The 18796-nt window shown below is 41.5% G+C and overlaps 1 protein-coding gene and 1 long non-coding RNA gene across 2 annotated transcripts; both read right to left on the reverse strand.

The window, feature by feature from the left end:
- Positions 1-274: 274 nt before the first annotated feature.
- On the reverse strand, positions 275-11336 carry matr3l1.2 (matrin 3-like 1.2). The gene is made up of 21 exons (XM_029164372.3): positions 10059-11336; positions 8874-8935; positions 8759-8797; positions 8425-8519; positions 8312-8358; positions 7385-7501; positions 7189-7314; positions 6939-7115; positions 6475-6599; positions 5723-6053; positions 5473-5652; positions 5210-5300; positions 5098-5114; positions 4750-4872; positions 4415-4543; positions 3616-3744; positions 3402-3532; positions 1806-2016; positions 1439-1568; positions 1246-1361; positions 275-1011 (listed from the first exon to the last, which is right to left on the reverse strand). The coding sequence occupies exons 1-21, from the start codon at positions 10812-10814 to the stop codon at positions 955-957; spliced, it is 3189 nt and encodes a 1062-aa protein (XP_029020205.1). The 5' UTR covers positions 10815-11336; the 3' UTR covers positions 275-954.
- Positions 11337-12249: 913 nt separating this feature from the next.
- LOC129604776 (uncharacterized) lies at positions 12250-18728 on the reverse strand. The gene is made up of 2 exons (XR_008695974.1): positions 13613-18728; positions 12250-13101 (listed from the first exon to the last, which is right to left on the reverse strand). It is a non-coding gene; the product is annotated as an uncharacterized LOC129604776 (long non-coding RNA).
- Between the last annotated feature and the right edge of the window lie 68 nt (positions 18729-18796).

An 18796-nucleotide genomic window follows, 5' to 3' on the forward strand; every position in this document is an offset into this window, starting at 1 on the left:
CGATGTTTTCAGTCAGGCTCGTAGGTCGATGTGCTGAGACTGTTCTCATCCTTTGTTGAGTCCAGTAAAAGTAACAAGCCTTAAATAATACATGAAGCCATAAGTCTTGTCGGTTCAAAACAAAAAGCTGAACACAAATTATGAAAGTGTATAAATTCACACAAAATGAGGAAATTTAATTTGAAAGGAAAAACTTCCTAGTTTGACTCTATTTCAGTCTTGTCATTCATCAGGTTTGAATAAGGAGCCCTACAGGAAGAACTATGAAAAGTCGTTACACAAATCACAAAATCAAGTTTTATTTTAAACCATCCAAACAATAAAAAAAAAAAAAACAAGAGTTCCACACATCAGTTTGTTTTATGGATCTTAGCTTTAGACACTCCCTCCATTTCCAGTCTATGGATGGGTTGTCCAGCATGCAGTCAAACAAAAAAGTCCTGGGTGTTTCTCTCAACTTTAACAATTATTAACTGAACTACTTTGTCATGACTCTCCACTGGCTGCCCTTGAGTGGTGAAGTTAAAGTGAACAACTGACCCTATCATGTTTTTGCTTTGACTGCAGCAGCTGATACCTGTACTGTAAACCTATAAAAAAAAAAATAGGACGAGACTTCACAGGTTCAAATTCAGCTCAGTTGGGTTTAGGTTCTGAATAAGCCATAGACAAGAGGTCCACAGGACGTGTGCTATTACAGGATTCAGTGACTGGTCGACTTTGGTCAAACTATCACTTACTCACGTCTGTGTCTAAGACCAATAAAAACTTTGCTTTCCTATGACTTTAAAAAAACATTAATATTTTCACTGGGGTTAATTACGCTTCTGACAGGGTTTCCATCAGATTTAATTAACCTTCCACTCATCAAATCTTTGGGTTCACTATTTACTCAATTGGTTTTGGACCCATGAAGATCTGTAAAGGACAAACAATAAATCTCCTACTTGAATCTTAAGGTGCTTTCTTCACTTTCTTCTCTGATTTGTTCCGTTCTTTCTCCAGATAGTTCTGAAATAAAAAAACATGTCCCTGTGACATCACACCTGCCAGCCAATAGAAGTCTGATATTAGATATATTTTTACTTTGTTGGTTCGGATCAGGGCCGCACAGAACAGCAACCATTGTGCCCACAATGAGCATAGAACCCTTCAGAACCAGACATTCGGTCCCTTCACTGGGTTAGTTCACAAAGGCCCAGGCCCGACTTGCTGTCATAGTTCAAGCTGAAAGCTGTGTCTCACCTGCAGCTTGTCGTAGTGCGTCTTGCTGCTGCAGTGCGTTTTCTTGGCGGTGCCTTCGTTGGAGTAAAATAGGAAACAGACGCGGCAGTAATAACCCATTTTTACATGCTCCACACCTGAAAAAGGCCAGGAAACAGTTATTTAATTATTTACTTAATTCTAATGGGCCCTGCCCAGACATCTGAGAGCTCACCGATGGGGATTTCTGGGTCGTAGGGGGGCAGCGGCAGAGATGCAGCGACCGGTTTGTTCTGAGCAGCCTGCGTCTGTTCGCTGTGATTAGTGGTCTCCATCTCCTCCAGCTCCTCCTCCCGTTTCTCCAGCTGCAAAGGTAACAAGACACTGATCATTGAGAACGACACTTTGCTCACCTTTGCATAGCAGACTGATGTCAACATGATCAGTCTTGTTTGAATGCAGTAAATGGAAGATGATTTGGACGTCAGGAAGCTTCAATCCCAAAAAACCCAGACAAAACACTGCAGTATGTGCTGACTAAGGAGCAACATCTGACCTGGTCTGAGCCAAATGGACTGAACACTCACGTCCTGACAGCTCACCTGGTTCTGCTCACGAACTTCAGTAATCTTCTCTGAGGGGTTCTCTTCTGTTTTTTCTTCACCGCTCAGGTCAGAGTTCAGCTTTTCTTCCTCCCTCGCCTTCTCCTCCTCCACCTCCTTCTCCGCCATCTTCTCTTTGGGTTTTTTGGTTGCAGGTTCTTTCGTTGGTGACCTGCTTCTCTCTCTCTTCATTGTGCTTGGAAATCGGTGTCTGAATTACAAAAAAACAAACAGCTTCTGATTATAGTAAGATTATCATTATTTTTATTATTGTTCCAGTTTGTTCAAGTTAATGACAAATCCTCCACAATCACAGGGATTAGCTATGGAGTAATGCAAGGTTCTGTGCTTGATCCAATTCTGTTCAGCCTATACCTCTAGGTGATTTTATTAGGAAGCATTCTTTAAATTTTCATTATTATGCAGATGACACTCCAATATATTTGTCCTTGGAGTCAAATGAAACAGATCAACTAGTCAAAATTCAAAGTTCTTTAAAAGACATCAAATCTTGGATATCCCAAAACATCCTTCAACTAAATTCAGATAAAACCGGGGTTCTTATCGTTGGCACTGACACTGTTAAGTCAGATAGTTACTTTGGATGACATTTCCCTGCTGTGGGACTAATAAAGGCATTCTATAACATTAGCTTCAGATTCTACTGCGAGGAAGCTTGGTGTCATCTTTGACCAGGATCTCTCTTTTACATCATACATTTAACAAATCTCCAGAACCACCCACTCTCATTTTAGAAATATAAAATCAGAAGCATCTTCTCAGAGTGATGCAGAGAAACTGATTCATGCATGTGTTACCTCTAGGCTGGACTACTCTAACTCCTTACTCATAGAATGTCCTAACCGCTCCTTAAAAAGGCTCCAGCTAATTCAAAATGCTGCAGCCAGAGTTCTGATGGAACTTAAAGAGATCACATTTCTCCTACATTAGCTTTTCTGTATTGGCTGCCTGTAAAATGTAGGATAGAATTTAAAATTCTCCTACTCACCTACAAAGCACTTAGTGATAAAGGTCCTTCTTATCTTACAGACCTCATAGTTCCTTATGCTTCGTTCTGCTGGGAGCAGCTGGGCTACTTGTGGTTCCTAGAGTCTTTGTAGAACGTGAGGCAGAGCTTTTAGCTACCGCTCTCGCTCTCGCTCTCTCTCTCTCTCACTCACACACTCACACACTCACACACTCACACACTCACACACACACCTCAAAGCAGTTGGCAGCCTGGTTCTGCTGGAGGTTTCTTCCTCGTTGGCAAGGGGCTTTTTTTCTGTCCACTGATGCTCTTAAATTGTAATTATTACAATTAAAGACTTGCTGTATGTTGGATCTGTTGGTTTTAGTTGTGTAAGACCTTGAGATAACTGTGATTTGGCGCTGTATAAATAAAATTGAGTTGAGTTGGATTGGATTGGATTATTCCCAGGGGAACAAGGGGAGACATCCAATGCCTAAGCCACTGCAGAGGACGCTTACATAGTAAATCCTTCTCTACCACAACTTTGAACTTGACTAAAAGGTCCAAATTTTATTTTAGAATAAGTCATGCCACAAGTTTCACCACAGAAGAAAAAGACTCACGCATGTTTGAGCTGCCTGTACTTCCTGCTCACATAGACAGTCAGACGCTTTCCGTTGAACTTTGGTGGATCTGCTTTACAGCTTTCAGCCATCTTCTCAGCATCCTCAGCCTTCTCCATCTCTATGAAACACTGATGACACAAACCAGCAGACAGTTAAGACACTGAAGCAGCAAAGGCACTCAGGACATAAAGACTTGGACCTGATTCTGTACCTCTCTCTTGATCCTGTTAAGGAAATATTTCCTGACTTTCCCAAACGGCTCGGCCAGTTTCAAGACAGCCTCGTCTGAGTACTTGCTGCTGGGGATCTGACCAATGTACACCACCCTGCTGGAGCCGCACTGGACATCAACAACAAAAGTCCCATCATTAAAGCAGCACAGAAAAAAAGACAAAAAAGAATAAGAAAAAAAAGAATGCTGAGACTCACAACTTGCTGGTGTTATGGGAAAAAATGTTCCTTCCTTATTCTATGCAGTTATTATATGATTGACTTATGACTTATGTTGTGCAATTAATATCTTATGTTTTGTCTTACTTCTGTTTTATGTATTTGACATTTGACCTAGATTGTTCAAAGGTTATCTCTGATAGACTCTGCAGTCTAGCTCCCAAACCCAAGGCCAGGGAGTTGTGTCTCTGTCTGTTGAGACTTAGCGCTCCTTCCTCCCTCATAGTCAGACGCCAGTGATGCAAGTGTGAGAATGTAAACATCTCCACGCACACGGCGACAGCGATGAGATGGTGCATGCAGTCGGATTGGGCTACACAGACATTTCACTGTAGTCGCTTTCCCCATTATTTTAATTTTTCTTTATTTTTATAATAAATCACACAAAAGACAACTCTCATCTCATATTCTGTGACTCAGGCAGCGATCAGTGTTTTCAGTATTAAAACTCCAGATAGTTTAAATAAACTCCCTCCTGAAGCACTTTCACATAACAAACTACAACATGAAAAACCAAATAATTCATAAAAAATTTTTAAAGTCAAAGTCAAACAGCTCACCTGAATAGTGGGGTAGGTCATGGAGTGGCTGACCCTGACTGGTCGACCACACACCGATGCCGTCACATTACTGTTATAAAATTTAGCCATTGCTTGAGCTTCTTCTTCTGTGGCAAACTGAAGGTAGGCCTGGTGAGAAGGACACAGAAAACAAAGCAAAAGCTGGAGGACTGGCTGTTGAACAGTAACAGTAAAGCCTCAATGTCTCTCAACAGAGTTTGTGCATAACTGAGAAACTGCAGTGAAATCCATCGGTTAGAGCCATCAACAGCTGCAAGGCTTTGTGGCGATGCAGAGTTGTTGCATTCTGGGTAAAACAACTATCCCGTTTGTACCTCGGGTCGTAAATCCAGCACCAGGTGTTTCACCACTTTGCCGAAGGGCTTGGCGAGTCCCAGCAGCTCATTCAGGTAGTTGTATCCTCGTCTGAAGCCAACGATGTTTACCACCCTTTTACCCTGTGACACAAACAGACATCACTGAAATAATTTAACGTTTTCACTCTTTAAAAACATGCCTATTGATAGGACATACTGTTTAATGATCATTATTTAATCAATAATTCTGACCTTTTATTTTAAGATGGAAGTTACATGATAAGCTAAGGTTAATAACAGATACTGGTTCTGCTTAATCTTATTTATTTTTGTTTTAATGGATTTGTGCGTTTCCTTCCTACTCACCCCTTTCTTTGTGTGGTCTGCAGAGGAAACAAATACAGAAAGACTTTTATTTATTGTCCAACAGTATCAGCATTTTGTTTAGCATCTAGTCCAATAGTAAAAGATCCAGTACCGGTGGAGTCTGACTCTTCGATGTCCTCATCTTCTGCCACTTCATCCAACGTCACAAAATCGTCCATGTTCTCCAGGAAGCCCTGTTCAAACTGACAACACAGAAGTCATGAGACACTGAGCAGCGTTACTGGCGACGCTCACTGGTTGACAGCAGCTCAGCTGCGTTTTGTCAACATCAAGCTAGTTACAGTGGTGAGATTCTCCCTGTTCTAACTGAGCACAGAACAAACATCAGCTAGAATCTGTGAAACAAGGACCAACCAGGTCTGATGGCAGGTCGCCCTCATTCTCTGGAGTCTCTGCACTCTGCTTGTCTTTATTCTCATGTTCCCTAGTTGAAGCTTCAGTTTCTCTTGTTTCTGATGCTGCCTCCTGTTGTGCTTCATCTACAGCCCCTCCCACTTCTGCAGGTGCGTCAGTGGTATTACCACCGTCAGGATCCTGCAAAGGTTTCACAGCCATTCATAGAAATGCTTTTAACCCATACTCCCCTATGTGTTTGTGTGCTCACCTCCTTATCTCTTTCCTCCTCTTCTTCCTTCACCTCCTCATCCTCCTGCTGCACTGTGACATCTTCAGACACTGTTTCATCCTCTGCTTTCTCTACATGCTCCACCTCCCCTTTGTCCTCTTCATCCTCTCCCTCCATCACTCCAGACACCTCTTCCTCATCTGCAGTAGGTTTCTCCTCTTTCTTCTTGTCCTCTCTGGTCCTAGAGCTAGATGAGGAGGTCCTGGAACTGGTAAAGGTCCTGGTTGAATAGCTGGAAGAGGAGGAGTTTGCTCCGCTGCTTCTCTGGTTCCAGTTGTCTCCAGAAGCCCCTCCCTGCCGTCGGTTCACACTGGAACACAGACACAATGTTCACGTTACGATCGTACAGTTTAGTCACAGTATCTTTGTTCTTCTCTCTCCTGGGCTTTTCCTGATTATATAAATTTACAGGGTAGAATCTGCCTGGTAATGTAACGTTCTAATGCTTTCACTTCATGCCACTTGCAGCTTTTCATTAAAAGACATGACAACACTAAATGGCGAATATTATCTGTAGATGGCGGCAAGATGCTGTAATCTTTAGGTTTTAACTGACAGTACTGTAACAATTTAAAAGCTTTCGGTATAAGTGGGAGGACGTCAGTACCTGTTCAGACGCTCTGACCCATGCTTATACATGTTATGGTAAGGTGGTGAACTACAAAACAGTTGCATGTACAATGCAAATATGTTCTACAAAGTATTAATAGGGCGGTGAAGGCAGCACTTACTTAAGGGTCTTGTACTTGGTGCAGATGTTCAAGCGGATGTGTCGTCCTTTAATCGTGAGAGGATTTGCACTGTAATACTTCACCAGCATCTCTGCATCCTCTGGGGTTTCCATCTGGACAAACGCCTGAAAAGAGAGGACAAGATAAATAGCCAGACACCAGGACAATAACTTTCCCAGCTACCAGGTTGTGAAGCTGCTTAACAATGTTTGCTGCCTGATTTAGCTGGCAACGGACAACCTTTGGATTAGGATCCACAACTTGAGTGTAGCCCACAACTAAAAACAAGACTCAACATATTTCAAGGAAATAAAACAACACTAGGAAAAGTAGTGTAGATGTTGAATGTAAAGTAAATGTACCAATTACATATATTTAGGATAAATAACCCTCATTACGGATGCTCATATGTGACATGTGAAGACAACTAGAACAGCAGCAGCTAAATCTACATGTTCATTCACCTGGTCAGTTAAAAAGAGATGTTTCTCCACGACACCGAAGCGTCGAGAGATGATCAGCAGCTCCTCCTTCTTTTCGTCGTCTCTGGGCAGGTTGCAGAAAAACACCACCTGACTACCGTGACCTTTGACCTCCCTGGCCGGTCTGTCCATCAGCCCGTCTGACAACCGCTCATCCTTCTAAAGGTCAAACACAGGCTTAGCTCAAATGTCTTACCTGTAGAATGCACGATGACGAGGGCATTGGTCTTACCTCGATGACCATCAGCCTTTTGGACAGGTAGAACTTGAGGGGTTTGCCATACAGGTATGCTGGATGCTGCTCGTAGTAGTTCACCATGTCCACAGCCTCTTCGTGACTACTCATCTCTAGGAAGGCCTGAGGTCAAAGACACTGTTAAGTGTTTTCTGCTCCATGATGATGTTGGACAGGTGCTCAGTATCTTCACCTTGTTCTTGAGGACCAGGTGTTCCCTTAGGACTCCAAATGGCTCAGTGTGGACAAACAGAGTCTTGTTGCTGAGCGGTTTTTTGTCATACTTTGCCACCACCACTCTGCTTCTCAGCTGAGGACAAACGTTTTAATTTACATTTGATTCAAAATAGTTGTATTTGAGATATTATAACTGATGACACCATATTTGAGGAGCTACTTGATCCAAATACTTTAAACAAAAATCTAGACCTACTTATCCATTAAAGTCTGCTGTAACGCTGATGAGTAACTAAGCTTTAAAAACACATTAGCATCTATCACATGTATATTCTAAATCTATAACAGATTTAGAAATGTCTCAGTCTCCACTCTAATTCATTCCAAAGCTGTTCTATCGAGTTGTGGTCAGGACTCTGTGCAGGGCAGTCAAGTTCATCCACACCAAACTCAGTCATCCATGTCTTTATGAAACTAGCTTTGTGCACTTGATTTCTACTATTTGGATAGATGAGTGAATACTTGCAATACAGTGTATTTTAAAAGACCCGAAAGCACTGCTCTCCATCCGGAAAATGGTACTTTTCTATCTCCAGGTTGGGGGAGTGTTCCTGACTCTGCACTGATTCATTGTGAGGATGGAGCTAAGGGATGGAGCCAAGTGAACTAAGAGCTAACTTTGACAAAAAGACAATATGGCAGATACAGTGGCTGACAAGTTTTCGGAATAAAATTGCGCTGTTGCTCGATCACTCAGGAGGCACGGGACATCTGTTTCCAGTGCCTCCTAGGGGAGTTTTTCCAGTCATGTCACATTAGCTCTGAGGATCAATCGCAACCAACCAACAAACAAAGCAGTCTGTTGTCTTTAGTTTTGGTAAATTAGTTATTTGAGAGATTGTTGTTGATTGTGTATTGTGATAACTCAAGTGTTGCGACTGACCTTATTCTGTCCGGACTGACCGTTTCCTGACAGGCGGGGAGCTTCACCTGAAACACAGACAGCATCACCTTGCTGACAGCATTCCATTTAGAGGTGGTCATTTTCTTTCTTACCCCAGGTGGAGGACATCCCACTAGTCTGAGACGACGAAAATGGGGCAGGTCCAAGTAGTCCGGCAGACAGGTTGGGGGTGTCCAGAAGACCTCCACTGAAAAAATAAAACACAGTCACTTGTGATAAGTTCCCAAGATCTAGCTTAAATTTCCTAAGGACCTATAATTATGCCCAAGATATACGGGTTAAAGGGTGTCTCAATGCCAGTGGGTCTCTAAAACACCAGTAAAGCCACTTTAGGTCACAGCCTAAACAAATGTGAGCTATGGAGGTAGTAGTACATTGGTATAATGAACTTTCCTGATTTGTCAAACATGCCTTGGAGAGTCTTACCCTCTGCCAGGAGCCATACCAGGGTCCCAGTCTGGATACCTGAACACAGCAAAACATTTGATTAGTCTCACAAACCTTGGATGAAAATGACTCTTTAAGACACAAAGGAACTCACATGTTGAGGAGCAGCCGCCGGTTTCCAGCATGTCGAAGTCCGTTGACATGTTGGTTCCACTCCTACACATACAAATGGATAATTACTGATGCTTAGCAAGAAAGTTTCACCCAAAAGTAAATCATTTAATGCCTCATCCACCAGTGGATGTTAAGTTCAAATAATAGCCTTGAATTTGCAGGTAGCTTCTGTAATATTCAGGGGACCTTGGTCAAAGTTCTGTTCCATAAGATCTCAGATACTGTAGATATAACTGGTCTGATTTTTGTACAAATTTATTATGAATGAAGTCAAGACAAAAAAATGTATGAGATGGTATTGAAAGAAAACCGTTTTGTCTTTCATATTGATACTGCTTACTGCAGCCAGTGAATAGTGACCAAAGTGATGTGGACCAACATAAGCAAATTCAACAACCACCATATTTAGTAAAAAGGTCAGAAGTCATGAGACATGGAGACCAAACAAGAATTAAATGTGTCCGAATATTAGCCGAGATGCTCCTTCAAGACAAAAAAGGAAATGAAAAGTCCTGGTACAAATTTTACTACAGCATCCAACATAATAAATTAATTTGTTCTGTTGGGAAGTTGAGAAGGACGAGTGCTAATGTGGTGAAGTCAAGAGATTCATGAACCAAACATCAGAGATTTACCAAGATGACTTTCATAAAACCCGTGAACACTGATGGTTATTAATCACGCTAGCTTTTGGGCCTGACATCAGATTAAGCTTCACTAAAGACTTATTCCCCAAACTTACACCCATTTGTGTAAGATTTCCTCAATAAAATTTACTTTGCTAGGATCTTTTTAACAGACATATTAGCGGTGATCAAGATGTGAGTACAAAAGCATTTGCTATGTGGCAGAAAGAGAATATATTGAATTTTACTGACATATTTTCCAAACATTTAAGATATCCGATATCTTCAGATTGAAATGACGAAAAGACGTTTAGGAGATTTATCTGTGTAGGAAATGAAGATACTTTAAGATCACATAAGTGATATAACATGATGTAGTCAACTGGAAACCTGATGGATGATAACCACCTGATCATAGACTTTTGCTGACAGAAGACTTTGGCTGAGCTCAAGGTCTGACTGCGACTCAACAGAAACATTGTAGCAATGTAACAAGTTAGTCCAAGCAGAATAGAGGAAGAAGGCTGGACAGTACTCACCATGGAGGAATAAACATCAAAGTCACAAAGAGCGCACACATGGGGGAACATGGAGGGCATGACTCCCAAGAAGTCTTGGACTTTTCCATTTGATGGGGATCCCATTCTTCTCTGCATAAAAACAGGATTGCATGATGACGGCTCCATGCTGAGCCCGCTGTAGGAACTGTGGTGGGAAAGCTCAGAGTATGGCCTTTCTCTGCTCCCACCACTGCTGTAATTTAAGCTATAGCCACGGCCGGAGGAGGTATCCTGAAGGGAACTGTACCCAAAGTCTGCAGAGGACTGGGCCCGGGCTGAACTCTGACCCAGAGAAGGATTGCCAAACCGTCCTACGTGCACGTCATCCCAGTCGCTCCTGGCTTCTCGATAACCAGCATCAGAGGATGCTCCTCGCCGCTCTACCACATCCCCCTTCCGATTCTTAAGTTGCATGAGGATGTGAGGTAGCGTCTCCACACTGATTTCCTCCTCGGGAATTTTGGCCAGAGCATCCAGGTCTGAGGGTGAAAGTCCCAAACTGGCAAAAAGCTTCATGGTGCTGCCAAGATTGCTGCCACTGCCATGCCGGGGCATCTGGGAGCTGCTATCCTTTACCTCCACATCACCACTACCCACACTAGAGACCATGCCCCCCATCTGACGACTGGATCGCTGGTCATTTATGTTGAAGTTTAAGGTTTCAGCGGCAGCAAGAAGCCCCCGACCTACAGTGAAGTGTTTCTGACCACTGTCTGCTGGCAATTTCTGAGACATGATGCCACAAAGCACGTGACAAATGTCCACGTAGAAATTAGTCAAGACAAAAGTACAAAGCACGGCAGGAAAAATGGTCCGTTTCTTCTAAGGAACGGGAAAAATGTGATGTCAACGTCTTGTGCAAACAACAAACTTGTAAAAGTGAAGAGGACTCCTCTTCTCATCTGGAGATTTTATGTCTGCTGAAACACAGTGAAGTAGAGACATTCTTCAAACATTGCCTCCATTAACAAAACAGAGACCAGTGGAGAGGTAAAAGCTTGCAAACGGAAGAAAATGACTTATTGGCAGTCACCTGAACAGAGGTTTAGACTGTGATTACTGAACAACAGAGGCAATTAAAGAAGGTTAGCAAGAGACAGAAAGGGATTTATGGTTCAAAATTCCACTTTGACAAGGAGGAAGAAAATGGAATGATGCATACATCCTCAGTAAAGAGAGACACTTGGGACACCAGTGGAAAAATACTGTACACCTCCTAAAGAAGACTGATATCTCCTGAAACTCCTGCCAAATACAATGACCATACACCCTTTTATATGTATGGTCTATATATATATATATATATATATATATATATATATATATATTATATATATATATATATATATATATATATATATATATATATATATAAATAAATTGATATAAATTTAATAAAAGATAACATTTGTGTGTCATGTTTTTCATATATATGTATGTATTCAGATCCAAAAGATCCTCACCAACTATCTGAAATACACATACCCACCTTAAAACCAAACTATTCTATCAAAAGGATCCATGTACACAAAAAGCATCTAGAGTCTGTGTCAGGGGTGGGCAATCCTGGTCCTCGTGGGCCAGTGTCCCTGCTGGTATTCCAACTCTCCCTGCTGATCTCTTTTATCAGGTGTGTCAGTTAGCTGCTGATTGACTGAACACACCTGATTGAGGTAATCAGGTTTGCCCACCCCTGGTCTATGTAGAGTTTATGGTTGCTGCTTCTGTCACATTGTTAATGGCTTAAAACTGTAGCTTTGAATCCTGGAAGGGTGGTTAAAGCGCTACGGGCCATTTACCATTGAACTACATACATTAAATACATAAAACTTGAAAAGCAAGCACAAGCACTATAGTGCGATTTGAAAGCTTTTTGTCTGGTCTTAAGGAAACGAAAGTAAATTTTAGAAATGTTTTAAAATATTCGCTGCTGAAAAAGATAGAGAGTCAACTGGCCTCTACTGTAAAACTTGTCTTTGAATAAAATAACTTCAAGTACATCTTCGTTCCTTCACTGTTCTACTTAGTACTTCATGGAGAGCAAATATCAACTACTTTAACTGTATAGTTTTGGAGTATTCCATTTGTAAACAGCCTTTATAGCAATAGCTGAACTTTAACCTTCAATGAATCCTGTTCCTCAAAATGGTATACCAATATTCCTTTAAAGTTCTACTTAGTACATCATGGACTACTACCACAGCAAGTATCAACTTATTTTACTGCATAGTATTGGAGTAATTCATCAATACAATATCGTACAGTAAGTTGAATTGACATAAATACTGAAATTTGATCTTTAATAAATCTCAAATTAGAAGCAAAGTTTATTAATGGATTACTCCAAAACCATACAGTAAAAGTAGTTCATATTTGCTGTAGTTGTAGTCCCTGAAGTACTAAGTAGATCCGTGAGGGAACGGTGATGTACTAATTTAAAGAAGTAATTTTATTCAAAGCCAAGTTTTAGAATAGAGGCCATTTGCCTATACATTCCATCAGTGAATATTTTCAAACATACACAAATTCCATCATTTTTTAAATTGACTTTTGTTTCCTTGAGACATTCATCCTAATATAATCCCATTGTTCACTAGAGTAGGTCTCTCCGCCCTTTTCAGTTATCGCAGCACTGTTACCGTAACTATCGCACGAATCGTGCGCCTCGAATATAGCGACGGCTCATTTGACCACGGAAAAGCAACTGACCGCTGACTGACATGCAACAGTGTACAAACAAAGAAATCCACTGCTTATAAATGCAGACACAACCTCTGGACTTGTGGTTTCCAATACTGAAAAACAATATATAGACAACTCAATAAAAAATGTATAAAAATGGGTTGAAATAAACTTATATTCCATGTGAATGAGTAAATGTTTCAAATCCAAAAACCAACATAAGCAGATAATCACGAGCAGGACTCCAACGTCCAGCGTCCATTGAGGAGAACAGGCCCCTGATGTTGAACATCGTGTTGCTTGGTAAGATAATCAGCTCTGGCGAAGCCAAGTTTAACATCTATGGTAGAAAATGCTTTATTACATGTCCCCAGCTAAAGTCATTTACCATTATAGCTAATAAAGATTGTATATGCAAGTATAGGTTTACTACAAAACATTTGACTACACGTTGTTAAACCAGTTGTTTTCGACCTACATTTGTCCTGAATTAACATGTTCAAACTGTAAATACAAGAAGCTTCACTTTGTATCAGACATAATGTAATGGTCATGGACCTGGTCATGCTAGCAAAGACGCAAGTCAGGTCGCTAATTCTAACTTTCTATGACCTGATTAACGCAGAGGTGGAGTTGTCTTCTTTGCAAATCGCGTGGTTAATAGCGTTAGCCTAACGTGCATCAACATGCTAATAGAGCTCCCAAGCTAACAAATATTAGCTCAAATGTACAATTCATATAAATAAATATATGCTGTATAAGCTATACACAAGGCCATGCACTATATATATATATATATATATAAAGTTACAACATAGCTGTAAATGTATTAATACGAAAACACTCACTACCTTTCTTCCCTAACGAGTACCGTTGAACTGAAGTCTGCTAACACAACGAACGCAAACGGATTAAGTATTGCGATATTTAGTCTTCTTCTTCTTCTTCTTCTACTACTTTTTCTTCTTCTTTGGGGTTTCACGGCAGCCAGCATCCAAAGTTTTTGCATTGCTGCCATCTACAGGAAATCCTAAATCTTTTTAATCAGACCCGATGCTTTCAGGGACATAAAAACAGGCCGCCTATCAGCGCCTCTGCTGCTCAGCACGTCACTCAGCTCCTTTACCTCTATTCCTCTCTTACTGAAATTACTTCTCTTAGTCAGTCATTACTTCTTTTTCACAGCTGTACCTTCTACATCTCATCATCACATTTTCTACAGTTACCACCTCCTGACGCTGCCTGCACAGCTCATCATCATGTTTCCCCAGTATATGTAGCGTACTGTTTAAGTTATTGTGTCCCATTCGTAGCCTGGTAAAAGCCACTTCTTCTCTTCTTTTCCTGCTCCACCCTCTGTCCTCTCCCACTTTCTTCTGCAACCTATAGAAATGTCTGCCCTTTGTCTCCAGATCCCAGTACTGCTGCCCTTTTTCATTTACCTTTCTTCACACCACACTCTTTCCCTCAGACTTTGACAATGCAACAGTAATGTCAGTTTGATCATGCTTAAGATTTTTTGCTCCGTTGCTAATTTATCAGCTCTTTCATTCCCAAAAAATCCTTCATGAGCAGGTGTCCACACAAACCGAAGCACCACATTCTGTTCTACTACTACTTCTGAATATAACAACATATATATTCACCAATAATTCCTGTCTATATTTAGATGTTCCAGCTCTAATGCTGTGCAGAACAGAGGCAGAATCGCTACATATTAAAATTTTACCCGGCCTATACTGTTTTACCCACTCCAACACTAATAACACTGCATACAGTACATCACCACTGAATACACGCTTAGGTCATTTGATGTTCTTTTAACCATGTCTGTGCTATGACTCGGCACTGTAACTGCAGCACAGGTTCCATCAGTTCTGGGATCCTTAGATCCGTCTGTATATACATGAATGAATCCAGGATATTGCTTTTTCACATACAAATATAACTCCCCACAATCCCCACACTCCTTTCCTTTTTTAGACCTCAACATCGCCAGATCCACAACAGGACTCTCCATCCTCCATATTGGGGTCTTTGGCCAAAATACTGTTCGGCTAAACTCCATGTCCAGTACACCCATTTCTTTAGCTTACTCTTCTCCCCCCTGACCAAAACTCCCCTTAGTTATGCCCCGGCTTTCCCAGCACTCCAAAATCTCTTTTGTAGGGTGGTCACCCTCCGGCCAGTGGACAATTCTTCTAAAGAGGTAAACTTGTCTCATGTGAAAACATGTTTCAGATGTGTTATCCCTTTGATATGCCAATTTGGAAACTATATTGCCTTTTTGTTTTGATGATGTCTGGATTGTTCCAGAGAGGTGTGTTTTGGCAAAGAGTAAGCGAAGACCCATTAATTTTAAGAAAATCCCACCAGGCTGTCAGAGATGCTCTTATGCTAATGCTCTGGTATCAACTATGGTGCTTGATTTTGGTGCTGATAAATGGTAGATCTGCAACTTTAATATTTCCGCAAAATGTTTGTTCAATGTCTATCCATGAGGAGTCTGTTGGGTTTTATCCATTTGTGGACATGGTTCAGTCTGTTGGCAAGAAAATAGTGGTGGCAGTTAGGTAGTTCTAGGCCGCCGCAGCGTCTGGATTTTTGAAGAGTTTTTAAACTAATTTGTGGTGGCTTGGTTTACTGTACACCCTCTCCCCTGTCTCCTCTCCTCCCTACTTACTTGTTTTCCTCCTTCCACCTTCTTAACTGCTTCTGCATATAATAGTTGCCCCTTACTTCTAACGTGCTGAATCTCCACCTCCTTCACATCCCCAATAAGCCGCACCATAGTTTCCCCTACAGTTGCAGCACCTTGGTTTGGTACCGACTGCACATTTACCATATTCATGCTCATTTTCACACCTTGCACACCTACCTTTGACACTTAAAGCACCTGAGAGGGCCCTGCAAAAACTCACACTGTAGCTCATGAACCCAAAAAACAATTGGCATTTCTTCTCCCTCAAACTCAATAATAACTGATTCTGTCTCCTTCTTTACAACTCCTCTAGTGGTCCTCTGTCCACCCATAACGCTTTTTCACTCTCAAATTATTTATCAAATCTTCCATGCTGACACTCAGAGGAACTCCACTAATCATGCCTTTTTTTCCAACATCCTTTCTCCTTGTCTCCTTTCTCCCACTTCCACCACTCTGCCAACCTTGACTTTCCCAGCAACGTCCAACTTTCTTGCCTTATCAACCTGCCCCTCTGACGTACACCCAATCAACAAGTTAACAAGTTCCCATCACCCAAATCTTGTGTAAACTTAACTTCACCCACCTGTTCCCTAACGATTTTAGTCAGAGTCATCGGGTCAAGTTTCCGCCAACCCACATCTCCCTCGAACATCACACTACTGTACATTCAAACATGTCCCCTTTGTTCCATTTCCATCACTCTCCTCACTACTACAACCGTCATCCTTTTTCCGTTTTAAGTTTAAACTGTCTCCCTTCTTTATTAGTCTCCATACTATCAACACTCCCACCTCCCGACTCAACAGACACCATTGTAGCTGGTATTTAGCAGAATTAAGACTATCACTACGGGACCTGTACAGGTTGTTGGCTGATACCCCTACAAACCACTGCTCTGACTACTTTCCCAACTTCCACTCTTTTCTTTACTTAACTTCAAAAACACCTCTGTCCTACTACTACTACTCCTGACTCTTTACCACCTCCGCCCGTTTCCTTCCTCTTCAAATTCTTCTGCCGCTCAGATGCTCCTCCTTTCTCCACCAAGACCCGTCATCTTCTTCTTCTTCTTCTTTTGTGTTTAACCCGTTGACTTTTACAACCCTCATATTCTTTTCCCCAGCTCAGTGACAGTGTCCCTGATCCTCCAGCTTCCAGTACACTCCTCAGACTTCTTTCACTCTTACTTCCCTCATACTCTTCACATTTCCTTCCCTTTCTTTCCTGTATTTGTCACACTTCATTATAACGTACTCCACTACACCACAAAATTCACACCGCCCATCAACGTGTCTCCCCGTAGAGTGCAAAGGGGAAGAAAAGGAAAAAGGCAAGGGATTTATCAGGAGGAAACCAATCTGTGGGAGGAGAGGACAAAGCGAGGGAGCTATTAATGTTGTAATGTGGTTTGAGGAGTAAAGCATCTGGATCCAGTATATTTAACAAAGTCTTTGAGAAGTAAAGTTGGAGAGTTAAAGTATGTGAGGGTTTTAAGCAAAGGTACAAGTGAGGGAAGTGAGAGACGCGAGGACAGTGGGGAAGGTGAATGTTACAAAGGGGGTTAAAGTGGGGGAGAAGCAAGAGAGTGGGTCTAAGGGGGTAATAAACGGAATCCCAGTAGGTGTCAGTATGGAAGTACTTTAGATCATTTACAACTTAAGCAGAAGAATGTAATTGGTGCTAGGAGGCTGACAAGAGAAGTGGAGAGTGGAGACAGAGCTGGTTGTAGTGGAGTTTGATGGTGTGGAGCTGCCACTAGATGTGTTTATTGGATTTGTTAAGCATTTGATGAGAGAGTTTGTTCCAAATCCGGTGATGTGCTATAACTGTCAAGGGTTTGGACACATGGCTATGGCTATTAAGTATAGGAAGAGCTGTGCAAGGTGTGGAGGTGAACATGATTATAGGGAATGTGGTGAGGGGGATGAGGAAGGAGAAGAGTATGACGTATGCAGGGATGGTGAGGGGAGTGGAGAGGAGTAATGTGGAGAGCACAGAACAGGAGGAACTTCAAAATGAGAAACGGAAGCAGGAGGAGCAAAAGAAGGATTAGGTTCAGAAGAGGAATTTAGTGATTTTTATGGCACAAGTCATGAACGCTATGTCTGATATCAAATCAAAGATGGAAAGAATTCAGATTTTTGTTTTAGGCTGCAGTTCACCATCTGGGCATGACCAGGTTTAAATGGAAGGAAGTGAGGGATGAGTCAAACAAACAGGTGAGTCAGGAAGTTCTAGCTCCAGGGTGTTAGTGGTAGGGATTTCACTGTCGCAGTGGAGTAAGAGATTTGGTAGTTGTGTTTTGGTTAATAAAAGTGAGTACTTTTTACATGGCACTGGGTTGGGTTTAAGGGAACATGTGATGTAGAAGGTTTAACCATAAAAGAGAAGTAGTGATGGAGGACTGCAGCAAGAGAGGAATAAATGTAAATGAGCTACGTGACATATTGACCAGCAGAGGAGCTGAGAGGCTTGTTTTTATATTCCCGAGATCATCGGGTCTGATTAAGAGGCTTTTAAATTTAAAAGTACATTAAAGAAAATAAAGAGATGAAACATATCTACTTAGGCAGATTTAAAACACATGATTGCATTTTCATAATTTCTAAACAATCATTTTCCATAATGCCAGTGTGTGTGTGTGTGTGTGTGTGTGTGTGTGTGTGTGTGTGTGTGTGTGTGTGTGTGTGTGTGTGTGTGTGTGTGTGTACATATATTTGTATATACAGTATAACATACATACATGTTTTGCATACTTATTTATTTTGCTGACAATTTTAATTTAAAGTCTTTCTGCAAAATGCCACACGCTTCAAATTCATGCCAACTGATATTGTTGCATCCGGTAGATGTCCTACTAGAGCAAATGAAGCTTCATTTACTGGATGAAAGGCTTCAATGCTTCATTAAGCTTCATCTGCCCATCACTAATAATAGGGGATATCCGAGAAGAGTGGACTTTACATAAAATATTAAAGTAGTTCTTCCACCACTGTCACCGTTGCCTGTTTCCTCTCTTCCTAATAAGTAACGCGGTACATTTTGGCAGCGGGCCGTTTATCCAATCACAGGCGAGCGCACGATGACGTCGGCGATGTAAACAAACAGAGACAGCGCGGCCATTACAGATACGCGGAGTCGATCGTTTGGACCTTCTGTCGTCGAAGAGGTCAGGTTTTCAGGTATTTCCCATTAGAAAACAGAAAATTGAGCTTGTTTAGATTAATCGGCTCAACTTTAATCTAAGATAACAGAGTTTTCCTGCTGACCTGCTTGACTTCAAACATGGCAGCCTTGGTGCTTTGGTCCGTCTTAGCGTCTGCTACACAGC

This window comes from Betta splendens, chromosome 10 (genome assembly GCF_900634795.4).
Source record: "Betta splendens chromosome 10, fBetSpl5.4, whole genome shotgun sequence".
NCBI classification, from domain to species: Eukaryota; Metazoa; Chordata; class Actinopteri; order Anabantiformes; family Osphronemidae; genus Betta; species Betta splendens.